At 40.4% G+C, this 12,061-nt stretch overlaps 1 protein-coding gene and 1 long non-coding RNA gene across 3 annotated transcripts in view; both read left to right on the top strand.

The window, feature by feature from the left end:
- Nucleotides 1-289: 289 nt before the first annotated feature.
- LOC309704693 (uncharacterized protein) lies at nucleotides 290-7,920 on the top strand. Of its 2 annotated transcripts, none has more exons than XM_082530066.1 (6): nucleotides 290-355; nucleotides 568-603; nucleotides 712-999; nucleotides 1,705-2,025; nucleotides 6,736-6,867; nucleotides 6,964-7,920. In XM_082530066.1, exons 1-6 carry the CDS (start codon nucleotides 301-303, stop codon nucleotides 7,740-7,742), a joined length of 1,611 nt encoding a protein of 536 aa, XP_082386192.1. In that variant the 5' UTR covers nucleotides 290-300; the 3' UTR covers nucleotides 7,743-7,920. The 2 variants fall into 2 exon arrangements, with proteins under 2 accessions (XP_082386192.1, XP_082386191.1); XM_082530065.1 differs by having other exon boundaries at nucleotides 712-1,020.
- A 1,678-nt stretch (nucleotides 7,921-9,598) lies between these two features.
- LOC309704726 overlaps nucleotides 9,599-12,061 on the top strand; it is a 3,130-nt gene continuing 667 nt past the window's right edge. The window contains exons 1-4 of the long non-coding RNA XR_014276337.1: nucleotides 9,599-9,995; nucleotides 10,591-10,756; nucleotides 10,994-11,089; nucleotides 11,440-12,061. The exon at nucleotides 11,440-12,061 is cut by the window's right edge and continues 667 nt beyond it. This is a non-coding gene — a long non-coding RNA (uncharacterized lncRNA). The remainder of the gene's footprint in view (nucleotides 9,996-10,590; nucleotides 10,757-10,993; nucleotides 11,090-11,439) is intronic.

Raw genomic sequence — 12,061 nt, 5'->3', positions numbered from 1 at the left:
AAAATCCCAAAACAAAACAAAGATTTTAGAGATGTTAGAATGCATTTCTTCATTTCATATATAGGATTCTTGAAGTGAACACAACTTTAAAAACTCCTCTCTCTGTACATTCTGTGCAAGAAAAAGGTAAATGAATATAACTGTCAGCTGCTGCAGCCTTTGTCTGTTGCACTCTGTAGACTGCGTTCATTAAAAAGTACAAGGAACAAGGAAGTGTGTGGAGGAACACATTTCGCAAGTGTTAAGCATTTCTTCATCAACTTGGGTTTGGTGTTGCTGATGACTCATTTTGCTCTCAGTATGTTTTCTGTCTCAATCATGTGGACACAGCAGAGAAACTTTTATCTGGCAATAGGTGAGCTGCATTTGACATTTTTAGGTTGATCTGTCTTATTTTTCTATACTTACACAAAGGGTCAGCGTGACAAGCACTGTTACATTCAAAATGCCTTAAATTTAGAGTTAAATTTCCTTACACCTGATCTTTTCTTTAGTGTGTCTATATCAGAAACAAAACATGTTCATGTCTTGTTTCAGGTGTTTAATGAACCTTTGTTTTTTCTGCAGTCTCTTATCTCTTCATCTCATCTTCAGCTTCTGCAGGTCAGTCTTCTTTTGCGAAATTTGTTTCAGATTATAAGGTTTTGCATAAATATCACCACATGCAGAAAATGCTGAGCACTCTGTTGTCTTGTCTCTTTCTTTTGCTAGATTTTAACATCAGTTTAGTTGAGCCAGCTCGGTGCTATGGAAGAGTAGAAGTCTATAACAGCACCAGCAGGGGAAAACTCTGTGATGATTCCTGGGTCTTAAATGATGCTATAGTGGTCTGCAGAGAGTTGAAGTGTGGGAAGGCACTGGCAATCTCTCAGTTGGTCAGCTTTAATTCATCAAAAGAAGAAATGTGGCTTGCTGATGTAAACTGTTCGGGGCGAGAAACGTCTCTAATGCAGTGTCCTCATGGAAGATTTGGAGAAAATGGCTGTGAACGCAATAAGGGTGTGGTTGTTGTCTGTTCAGGTGATTTACATCTACATTTTAGAGCTAGGCCCATAGAGCTTTATAAGTCAATACACTTTGATGCAGGCATGCCACTTTGAGGTTAATAGGTGCAGCACAGGGGTGTAACACTTCCTACCTCAGAGCAGTTCCAAGATAAATTAGATTAATGATAAATGGTATTCATATAATTCCTGCAGTACAGTTGGCATTATAATAAGTAGACAAAGGAATGTGAGAATGCAAAATGATAATATGAGGTTAAGCATATTGCCTGTTTTGATCGTCACTGTAAACAAACACAAGAAGAAAAGTAAGAACAGTAAAGCTTCTGAACAGGAATATGAACCATCAACAAGTGACATGATGTGGCTGCAAAAATATCACTTTTGCATTAATGCCTGTGAACCTTGTATATAAATATCTATTGTATATATCTGTATTTCTTGACATGCAAAGAGCATCTTATAGAGGAAGTCTTCATGACAGTTAGGATCAGCAGTTGAGTTGCTAAATTTAAAGTAACAAGTTGTGATTATGAATGACACTTCACAGTTGCCAACAGGTCTATTTTGATGATATTTAGTACAGTGTACAGTAATAGATTCCTAGACGACTGAAGTGAATGAATGCAAAATGTCTTACTTTAACACTGTAAAAGTGGTATGGACTGAATGCTACTTTGTTTTCCTATTTTTAATGTAGAGACCCTGCAGCAGCCCAACATCTCCCTGGCATCTCTTGATGAAGTACAGGTCTGGGGTCCTAATGCAGATGCAGAGATCACCAAGGGCCATAGCTTTGTCTTAACCTGCTTCATTAACTCAAGCATCAATCCAAGCCATTTCAGTCTGATCTTCTCCAACATCCCACACATCAAGCCATCTGTCAACAACTCAGCTTCCTTTAGTTTCCCTGTAGCTGAGTATAAACACCAGGGCAACTATAGCTGTGTGTATTACATAACTCTGGAATCAGAGAACTTAACTTCTACCGAGTCAGCACCGATTCATGTCGTCATCAAATGTAAGTACTGGACATAAATATCACCATTACTGTATGTCATCTTCAGTAATTTACAGGGTCACTTGATCCAGTGCAACAAGTTCAAATGTGTAATGGAAAATGATAACACAACCAGCAATTCAAAGTAATACTTCCAAAAGTCGTCATTCCTGTATTATGTAAACATTAAGCAAACACTTTTTAAGATGGATCAGCTTTTACATCAACACTGTACTCACCAGCCACTTCATTAGGTGTACTCGTTCAACTTCATGTGGCAGCAACTCGATGCAGAAGAATTTTATTTAACCCTTTAAATAAAGGGGCGATCGTGGCTCAAGAGTTGGCAGTTTGTCTTGTAATCAGAAGGTTGCCGGTTCGAACCCCGGCTCCAACAGTGTCGGTCGTTGTGTCCTTGGGCAAGACATTTCACCCGTTGCCTACTGGTGGTGGTCAGAGTGCCTGGTGGTGCCAGTGTCCGGCAGCCTCGCCTCTGTCAGTGCGCCCCAGGGCAGCTGTGGCTACAATGTAACTTGCCATCACCAGTGTGTGAATGGGTGGATGACTGAACGTGTAAAGCGCTTTGTAGTCCTTAGGGACCAAGTAAAGCGCTATACAAATACAGGCCATTTACCATTTAAGACCTACCATAGAACCAAGTCCGCCAGAGCTTATCTTTATATTTTTACATGCCGTAGTGCCATTTTTGGGAGCATTTCAAGTTGCTATTCATCAATACAACCATTATAGCCCAAACTTTAATAATATGTATGCATTAAGTGCAAAATAACTACACAAATGGCAAAAAAGTGCCGTAAACTACAAAAAAAATTGAAAATCGTTTTTGGTTTTTTTACATCTAGTTAGAGAAATTTAAGAGGTTTATCCCTCAAAACTGTATATACAAAAACATTGCACAAAATAGTTTCCAACAACAGGAAATTTATTTTGAGTGTCTTCATGTTTTTGTTTTTGAGATACACCAATTTTTATATACTGCAGGAAAAAATGAAAATAAATATTATAATGCAAATTTGCAAAAAAAAAAACAAAACAGCATGTGCATCAAAATAAACTATTTCCAGCAGTGCAATTTGAGTTCTAAGCATCCCAGAAACTATACAGAAAAGCATAGAGTCAAACATGACTTTTAAAAAACCCCCACCAGTGTAGGCTTATAAGGCCCCGAAGGTAAAAAAACAAAAAAAAAAACAAACAAACTACATTTTCTTGTTGCTGCAAGTGCTTTTTATGCAATTTTTGCAAAGCTTTATGTGGAAGGAAACTGTGACCTAGGACAAGCTGATGGCATAAGATGTAAGTACAACTCATCTGGTTTCATATGCAAATTTTTTTATTGCGCTAGCTTACGTGGTTGCAGTTCTACAGTGATTTAAAAAAAAGTTACGCAAAACGGAGCGTTCCCGCTCCGACCGGTTTTAAAGGGTTAAGGGATTTTAAATGCTGGTGGTCCGAGTATTTCTGAATCTGTGGATGTACTGTGATTTTTCCCTCACAACCATCTTTAGGGTTTACAGGGGATGATCAGAACATTTTTTCTGCTCTTGCTCTTGACGAAGGCGGTCGCACTTTTCTCCTCTCCTCCTCCTCCTCTCCCTTAGCTTCCCTGCTTAGCCTCTTATGTCCTTGTCTAGTCTCGTGTTTTTTGTATTACTTTTCCCTGGAACACTCTCTCACAGTCTGTTCTCTAAAACCTAAAAGAGGAATTATGGATTGGATCAACTGGTCCCTAAATGCAATTGACACCCCATTCTCAATGAGAAGTTTGGGCTCGGGTGAGCCTGAGTGCTGAGGATATCTACCTATTCGGAACCATGGTAACAGGGTTCTGGCGGATCGGAGCTGGCTTGGCCCTGACTTATCGAAGAATTAAGAAAGCGGAACCGGCTGTTCAAACTCCCACAAGGCTGCCCGCTGGGATTGAAACGATGGGAGAGGCGTGAGTTTCTCAAAATGGGCTCATTGAGTGCAGCACGGATAAGATCTTGGAGATGCTACGGCTGCTGTGACTGCAGACTGGATACATCTCGGAAGGGCTAGCTTGGAATAACATCTCTGGGCGCAAATTGGATGACATCTCGGGGAGGCACACTGCCGTGAGTTCTCAGAAATCGGCTCCTTGAGCACAAGAAATGACAACATCACAGAACGCAAGTATGGTGAAGCTCGCGGCTCTCCAACGTGAGATTGAGAGACCAGTGTTGGACTGTAGAACTGCTTTGAAATTCTCATGAGCCGTTTGCACTAAAGTAAAAACCACCATCACTTATGCGGATACCCCTTTGGCGCCAGTTGCGGTCTCAAGGCTGGAGCTGAACAACAACACCCTGATAACGACTGTGTTTAGTCTGTTCCTTCCCATTCCATGCAAGGTCACCTGGGTTGGCTGGAAGACTGTTTACTTAGCCTAGCAGGGCGAAGGACACTGTCTCAGCTGAACTCTGGACATGCACACACATACATATACACTGATATGCACACACTCATCCCCCCTCCCGTTCCAAATGCCTTCGACGCTTGTTCCCTTCCGATGCTGACGGGGATCAAGGAGACCAGCGCACGCAGGCTCGGATGTACTGTCTAATTCGGCTGTCTCTCACCCTTTACCCACCCCTGTTGCTTGTCATGTGTTTCTTTGGTGCATTAAGAGTTTTTTCATGTGCAGAGGTGTTTTTTTTCTGTTCTCAAACTGATCTCCCTGTTGGAGCTCAGTCTGGGGGGAGTTGTTTTTTTCTCCTTATCTTTCCTCATGTGGTGCATTTTCCATTGTTATACCTCTCTGACCTGTCTTCCCCATGTGATGGTTTGTGTAATGTATGTATGGTCAGAGGGTAAGATGGCGCCGCCATTGCGTGCAATAGGTCGACAGCCTTATGAAATTTCCCCTTGTGGGACTAATAAAGGTATATCAATATCAATATCAATATCCAAAAAGGAGAAAATATCTACAAGCTGATTGGAAGGCAACACTAACTCAAATAAATTGTTCAGCCAAAGTCTGAAGATCAGCTCTGAAAGCACAAAACATCAGACCTTCCAGTAGATGAGCTACACCAGGTAAAGACTACACTAAGTTCCTCTACTGTCAGTTAAGAACAGAAAACTGAGGCTACATTTCACACAGGCTCACCAATATTAGACTACAGAAGACTGGTTGTTGTTCCCTGTTCTAATGAGTACTGATTTGTGCAACATTCAGATAGTAGTATCAGAAATTGGTGTAAACAGCACTCCACATCTAAACTCAGCAACTCAGTGTTACCTTGGGTCCCAGTGTTCCAACATCTAGAAGAACTGGAGATTGACGATGTACAACACAAACTCTACGGCAAGAGGGCGAGAAGTAATAATCATCAGTAATGTCAGGTAAAGGGGGAGATATCATCCTTTTCACTCTCCTAGATTAGGTATTAAGCTCTAGGACCAACTGGTGCGATGAAGGCGTTGAATGCGAGAACAGCTGACCTGAAAGAGAAGATCGTGGTTGTACTGGGAACCTGGTCCATCTGTGCCCGACTACCAAAACTACAGAAAGTTTACTAGAAGATGTGAATGCAGCATTACAGACAACCCCTGCTGAGACCGTAACTGAAACCAACCAGCTGATCTACACCATGGCAACAGTAATCCTTTAGATGCTTGGCTACAAGATAAACAAACACAAGGAGCAGTACCCCTTCCTGCAGTTTCTTACATCACTCATGTTGCAAGACAAAAGTCATCTGTTATGATGTTAGAGCGCTTCAACAGACAGCATGCTAATGCCGCTCTGTTTCCACACTAAGTGCTGCTCGCAACTGATCTTGAAACGGTGAAAGCAGAGCTAGTGGCAACTTGTCTGGTATGCTAATCTTCCATCAGTCTCCCATCAAGAGAAAAAAATGCAAGTTGCTGGCCTCTTAGCTTGACAACTTCCAGCCATTTTTAACAGGACATGGAGATGCCCATGAGAATATCTACCCCATACATACTGTCACAGACAACAGATAACTCCATATACAAGATAACAGTAAAGTAAGGGATGGATGGATCAAGCCAAATTAAAAAAGAAAAAGAAAGAAAACCTGACCACAGCCTTACTGCTTCCATAAGAATTATGAAGATAAGTTACAGGATAAGCTGTTCATCAAATGCACTTTATTAACTGATCATCAGCTAGTCAGGTCTGTTTTAATACAATTCCACAATGTGTCTGGGAGTGTGGACTTTCCATCAACTGCAAAGAAACCCAAGTGTGAAATCAGGACCCACACACCATTTGATTGTCAGTCATAGCACTTTTATTCGGATCCACAATGTTTTCCACTGCTACAGCACCTTGTGTTCAACTGGGAAGCCAGCTTTCCAGCTCCCTCCCACACCACACACACCTCTCCTTCCCAACTCCAGACACTAAAAGGGGGGAGAGCTTATCAGTTAAAATCCCTCACACCTGTACTCTTCGACCTCCCGGTACTGCCCCTCCACTGCAGCAGAGTCAGAGACCGAACCTCTGCCACACCAAGAGCAACATCTCAGACTCTTCAGCTATATTGAACAGTATCATGTATGGCAAAAACTAAACACACCATATCAGCACAAACACTTTGCACTAACTTTTAAGCACAGATGTAAATGAGTTTGGTTTTGTTGTACTGTACCTGGGCACTCAGCAGTCATTGAGGCCACCATGAACTAATTGCTTCCATATTGTAATCCTTTATTTCTTAGTTCCTTGGCTGCTGCTGGTCTATTTAGTAGTTCCTCCTGCGATCCTGCTGCTACTGCTGGTCTTGACGGTGGTGTGTCTGGTAATCAGGAGACGACGAGCAAAACAACGTGAAGGCCATGTCCAGATGCAAAGTCTGTCCTTACCTGTGCAATGTATCAAATGAACAAATATGTCGGTGATATAGATGTGCATCAGTCAGTCAATCTTTTCTACTACTTATGTTTCAGTTACTGCCACAAATCGTTATGAAGATGAGGAGGAGGAGGAGGAGGAGCAGGAAGAGGAGAGGGACTATGTGAATGTTCAACCAGTGGACAGAAACGACACACAAGAAGTGGATGAAAACAAAACTGATGATCATGATTATGAGAACATGGAGAATGAAGATAATTACATAGGATGCACACTGCTGTCTGTGAGTATAGAGGACAGAGCAGAGGAAGATACAGATGAAACCAGTGATGATGATAATTATGAGAACATGAAGGATGAAGATAATTACAAAGGATGCACACCACTGTCTGTGAGTATAGAGGACAGAACAGAGGAAGACACAGATGAAACCAGTGATGATGATAATTATGAGAACATGAAGGATGAAGATAATTACAAAGGATGCACACCACTGTCTGTGAGTATAGAGGACAGAACAGAGGAAGACACAGATGAAACCAGTGATGATGATGATAATTATGAGAACATGAAGGATGAAGATAATTACAAAGGATGCACACCACTGTCTGTGAGTATAGAGGACAGAACAGAGGAAGACACAGATGAAACCAGTGATGATGATAATTATGAGAACATGAAGGATGAAGATAATTACAAAGGATGCACACCACTGTCTGTGAGTATAGAGGACAGAGCAGAGGAAGACACAGACAAACCCAGTGATGATGATGATGATGATAATGAAAACGACTATGAAAATGTAACGGAGGAATATGCTGAACAAACTGTAGACATTTATGGAGAGGAGCAGAAATTTTATCAAATCTTTTAGGTTTCCAATGATTAGTATCAACCTGGGGAGCCAACATATGAGAACTACACAAGAAGAATACACACATCAACACTTTGAAGTCCTTTGATCTTCTCGGTGTGAACTTCTATTTCATAGTGTGACATGAATCTAATATCTAATAAAATCTAATGCAGTGTTTGTTAACTCAGCCAAGGCAGTTATGTTTATGTACGTGAGTCATTCTGTCTATATGTACAAAAAACTGTACAATAGCTTGAAAGGTTTTTAACAATTTTTGATTAAACCTTGTAGGGGTGTAGGACAGGGTCATGTTAACAATCCGTTAACATGACCCTTACATCCACCAAAGTCACCAAAGTCAACTCAGTTAGTTAAAACTGATATAAACCCATATACTACAACAAAGAAACTAGGATTTTTACACATGCGGTGTGAGCTGTCAACATATAGAAAATACCTAAAGTCCTACTTTAACTGCAACCACTCCTTCAAGGTCAATAGATTGAGCTGAAGGTACCACATATGATATATATGGATATATAAGTTCAGGATCTGTGCTAACAAAACCACGAAGGCAAGGCACCGAGGAGGTATCCTGATTAGATTACTCAGCCTCTTCACTTGGCTCCTTTCAATGTGAATGAGCAGAAGCTCTACTTTGAGCTTCCTCTGGATGTCTACTGTATTTACACTACCTGCAACACTGAACCAAACCACTACCCAGAGGAAACTCATTTCAACAGCTTACATCAGGGGTGCCCAATCCCGGTCCTCGAGAGCTACCGTCCTGCAGCTTTTAGATGCATCCTTGTTCCCACACACCTGAATCAAATGAATGGCTTGTTATCAGGCCTTTGCCAAACATGATGGCATGCTGAAGAGGTAATCAAACCATTTGATTCAGCTGTGTTGGAGTAGGGATGCATCTAAAAGCTGCAGGATAGTAGCTCTCGAGGACTGGGATTGGGCAGCCCTGGCTTACATCCACAACCTCATTTATTTGGACACTATGCTGAGCTTAGTCCTGCTGACATCCCACAAGTCTACCAGGACAGCTCATGCTTCACTTTCCCACCACTGTGAACCGGATCCCACCAGGCATTCTGTTTCTAGCACAGAATCAAGGCCTTGGATTTGGAGCTGATGACTCATCTTCACTGCCGGCCAAAAAATCAAATGTAGGTTGAATGTTGTCATTTTTATCGATGCCTACACAACATGCCATTTGCAAAAAGAAGTTGCCAGGATTGCCCCATGTCTCTGACACTATTTGTTATATTCAGTGTTGGGAAGGTTATTTTAAAATGTATTCCACTACAGATTACAGAATACATGCCCCAAAATGTATTTTGTAACATATTCTGTTACGTTACTCAATGAGAGTAACGTATTCTGAATACTTTGGAATACTTAATATATTATCATGCTTTTTACAACTACATGGATGCACTATTGCCATGTGATTTATTACTATTACTGAAGGTTACTCGCCATACCAATACCTTATACAATGACTAACGTAGGGTGGACATTAGGTAAGATTGCACTTTTTGCAGCCATCTCGTATAGAAAACTATTCCGCGTGTATATAAAACAGGTCCGCGGCTCCGAATGGTACACTGTAAACCCGAATGTTCAAAGTAATTAAACAGATTAAGTAGTGTATACTCAAAGTCTTTAAAAAGTTCTGTTAACTTAAATATGTCAAGTTCGTATAACATGTTCTTCTTTTTGAGTAAATGAAACTAATAATATTTGATTGAATTTAACTATTTCTATATTAAGTAAGCATCACTTAAAATAATAACTTAAGCACAACGTAACACAGTTAAGTTAGGACATATAAGAATGGTAAAGTCCTGTTATTTTTGTTGTTTCAAGTAGGTAGGATTTAATAATAAACTTAATTTATGTAGCACATGCTAAAATACAATAAAATCTCAAAGTGTTTCACCAAATAAGTAAAATCAAATTGTCTTAAATGCATTAGTGGAAGACAAAATGTATTTATTTTAATATTCATTGTTTTATCACTGTGTCCTACATATATATTTTTAATTTTTTCCGTAAGTGTTGAGCAGCTGCAGGAATCAATTTTTATTCCGAGTTAATCTCTGATTCACCCTCCGAAGCGGAAGGCGGCGCTAATGAGCATTAATACGAAACACAGAAGAAGTAAAGGTATATGGGCGGGAACAGCACCAAAGAGGCAACACGGACGACTGGAGAAAGTTGGACCTAACGGCAGCAACTAGCATCACTGGACTTACAGTAAGTTTTCAATGTTGATATTAGTTCATTGTTAAAATACGAATATTTAGTTGTATTTTGGGTGCGTGTCGAAAAGAATAGCAGAAATGTCGGTCCGTGTTTTTTATGTGCTTTGCTGCTCTCCCCGAAGGAAACTTTGCGCTTGCAGAGCTAGCATTAAGTTGTTGTAATGAGGGTCGCAGGCTGTTTAAAAAGTTAGATACTACTTGCTCTAGAGGTGGCGCCCGGTCGCCTAGTATGAAACAAAGTATTTTAATCTCTCTAAATTTTTAAACCCCCTCTCATGACTCAGAATAGTTGGGTCCAAACAAGCCCGTTGTCCCTGCAGTTACACAACGGAGATGCCTGTCTGCAGTGAGAGTGCTTTCAAGCAGTTTTCTTGTTAGAAACGCTATATTTTAAACTATATGTTCAGGGTTAGGGTTGTGAAGGAGCTCTTGGACCTCTGGCCTGCTCTAAAAATGGAGTCTGGGGTAATATGGATCAGCTCTGTTTAAAATGAAAATTGTAATTCTTACTCATGTGGCAGCTTTTTGCTGCTTTATAAAGATGTGCGAGATTCTTCAAATTGAACTGTATTGTCCTTCTGCTGTAGTTGTATGCAGAGTTTCAGCGGATTACAAATCAGAACCTGCCCAATACATTCTACGCTGAACTTGACCGCCATCTTCCTCGACTGATGACCTTATTCAGCCAGGGCATCAAAAACTGGGAAGACAGCAGATGCCCTGGTTGAAATTCTAAGAATTCACAATGAACAGGTAATAATAGATTGTTACACATTTCATAGGTTGAACCAGTGGAACATTGGACAGGTTCAATGATTTAAATGAGCTTTTTGAATTTTGCTATTACTCCACTTTGTGTTTGCTATTTGTCTGACTGTATTAAAGATGTGAACAGGTTATTTGTGGACATATGTTCTGATTTGACTGTTGTTTTTGTTGTTGTTCAGTAAACTCACCAGTATATAAAATTCTGTTTTTATCTGGAAATAGGAAATCCATGATATCCACACCAAGTGCACTACCGTTCTCCCTGCCCTTCCTGTCTATCTGCATGAGGATGTCTCTGGATTTTTCAGAACCTGCACTGTGAGTGTCCTTAAGTATCTAACAGATACTACTGTGTATATAAACAGTGCATCAAAGTACAAACATGTATTTTGATGCACTGTTTGGACTTACCTTTGTTTAGTCTACTCCTGTGTATTCCTTTAGCTTAGTTTCAGTCTATCTCACACCACTTGATTCTCTGGTGAATTAGCTGATTTATGTGTGCAGAACATGGATCTTCTGTTTTTCACCTCTTACAGTGAGACTCAGGTCTCCCTTGTAAAAGAGGTATTGGATCTCAGTGGGAGTTGGTAAAATGAGAAATTATATGTCGTCTGTTGTATTTCTTGGGTTAGATTGTGATTAGTATCTCTTTTTCATTAATTCAGGACGAATCTGATGAGTTGGAGCTTGATGGTGTTGAAGTGGCCCTCTTCACTGTCATCAGTGACCATCACACAACAAGTCCAGTTCACTACCAACCTGTGAAAATCTCTGTCGTCATTGAAAGTGATGCCGTGTTCAGTCTCCCCAGATTTGGTGAAGCCTTCCTAGTAATGTTTGGACTGATCTATGCACTTCACCTCAGCTACCCCAAAGGCCTGACCAACACTTTAGAATTTACTCAAAAGATTTTATTTGGTCTAGAAAGTGGTAAACTGTCACCCAGGTTACAGACCCTCAAGAATGACTTGGTTATGTAGGAACTCATCTGAAAGAAGGATGCAGGGTGAAGCATTATAAAAGGCTAGTTCAAAGTTCTCTCCTTTCATCTAAATAATGCCTCAAAACATTATTAGATTACTCTACAGGTGTTCAGCCAATAGGTCCAAACTATACAACGTGCCTTTGTTCTCATTAACATAATGCAAAGCAACACTAATGTTTTGTATGTTTTAATGTTTTTCGTAATACTATTTCCAAAACATTGTGGGCTGCGCAAGATGACCTAAATTTCACTGTTTGATACTGGTTAATGTAAAACAAATAGCATTGTAATTCACTCAAATT

This window comes from Aulonocara stuartgranti (genome assembly GCF_965226115.1).
Source record: "Aulonocara stuartgranti genome assembly, chromosome: 4".
In the NCBI taxonomy this organism is placed as follows: domain Eukaryota; kingdom Metazoa; phylum Chordata; class Actinopteri; order Cichliformes; family Cichlidae; genus Aulonocara; species Aulonocara stuartgranti.
Note: the sequence above shows the minus strand (reverse complement) of the source record. Positions and strands in the feature narration are given on the sequence as shown.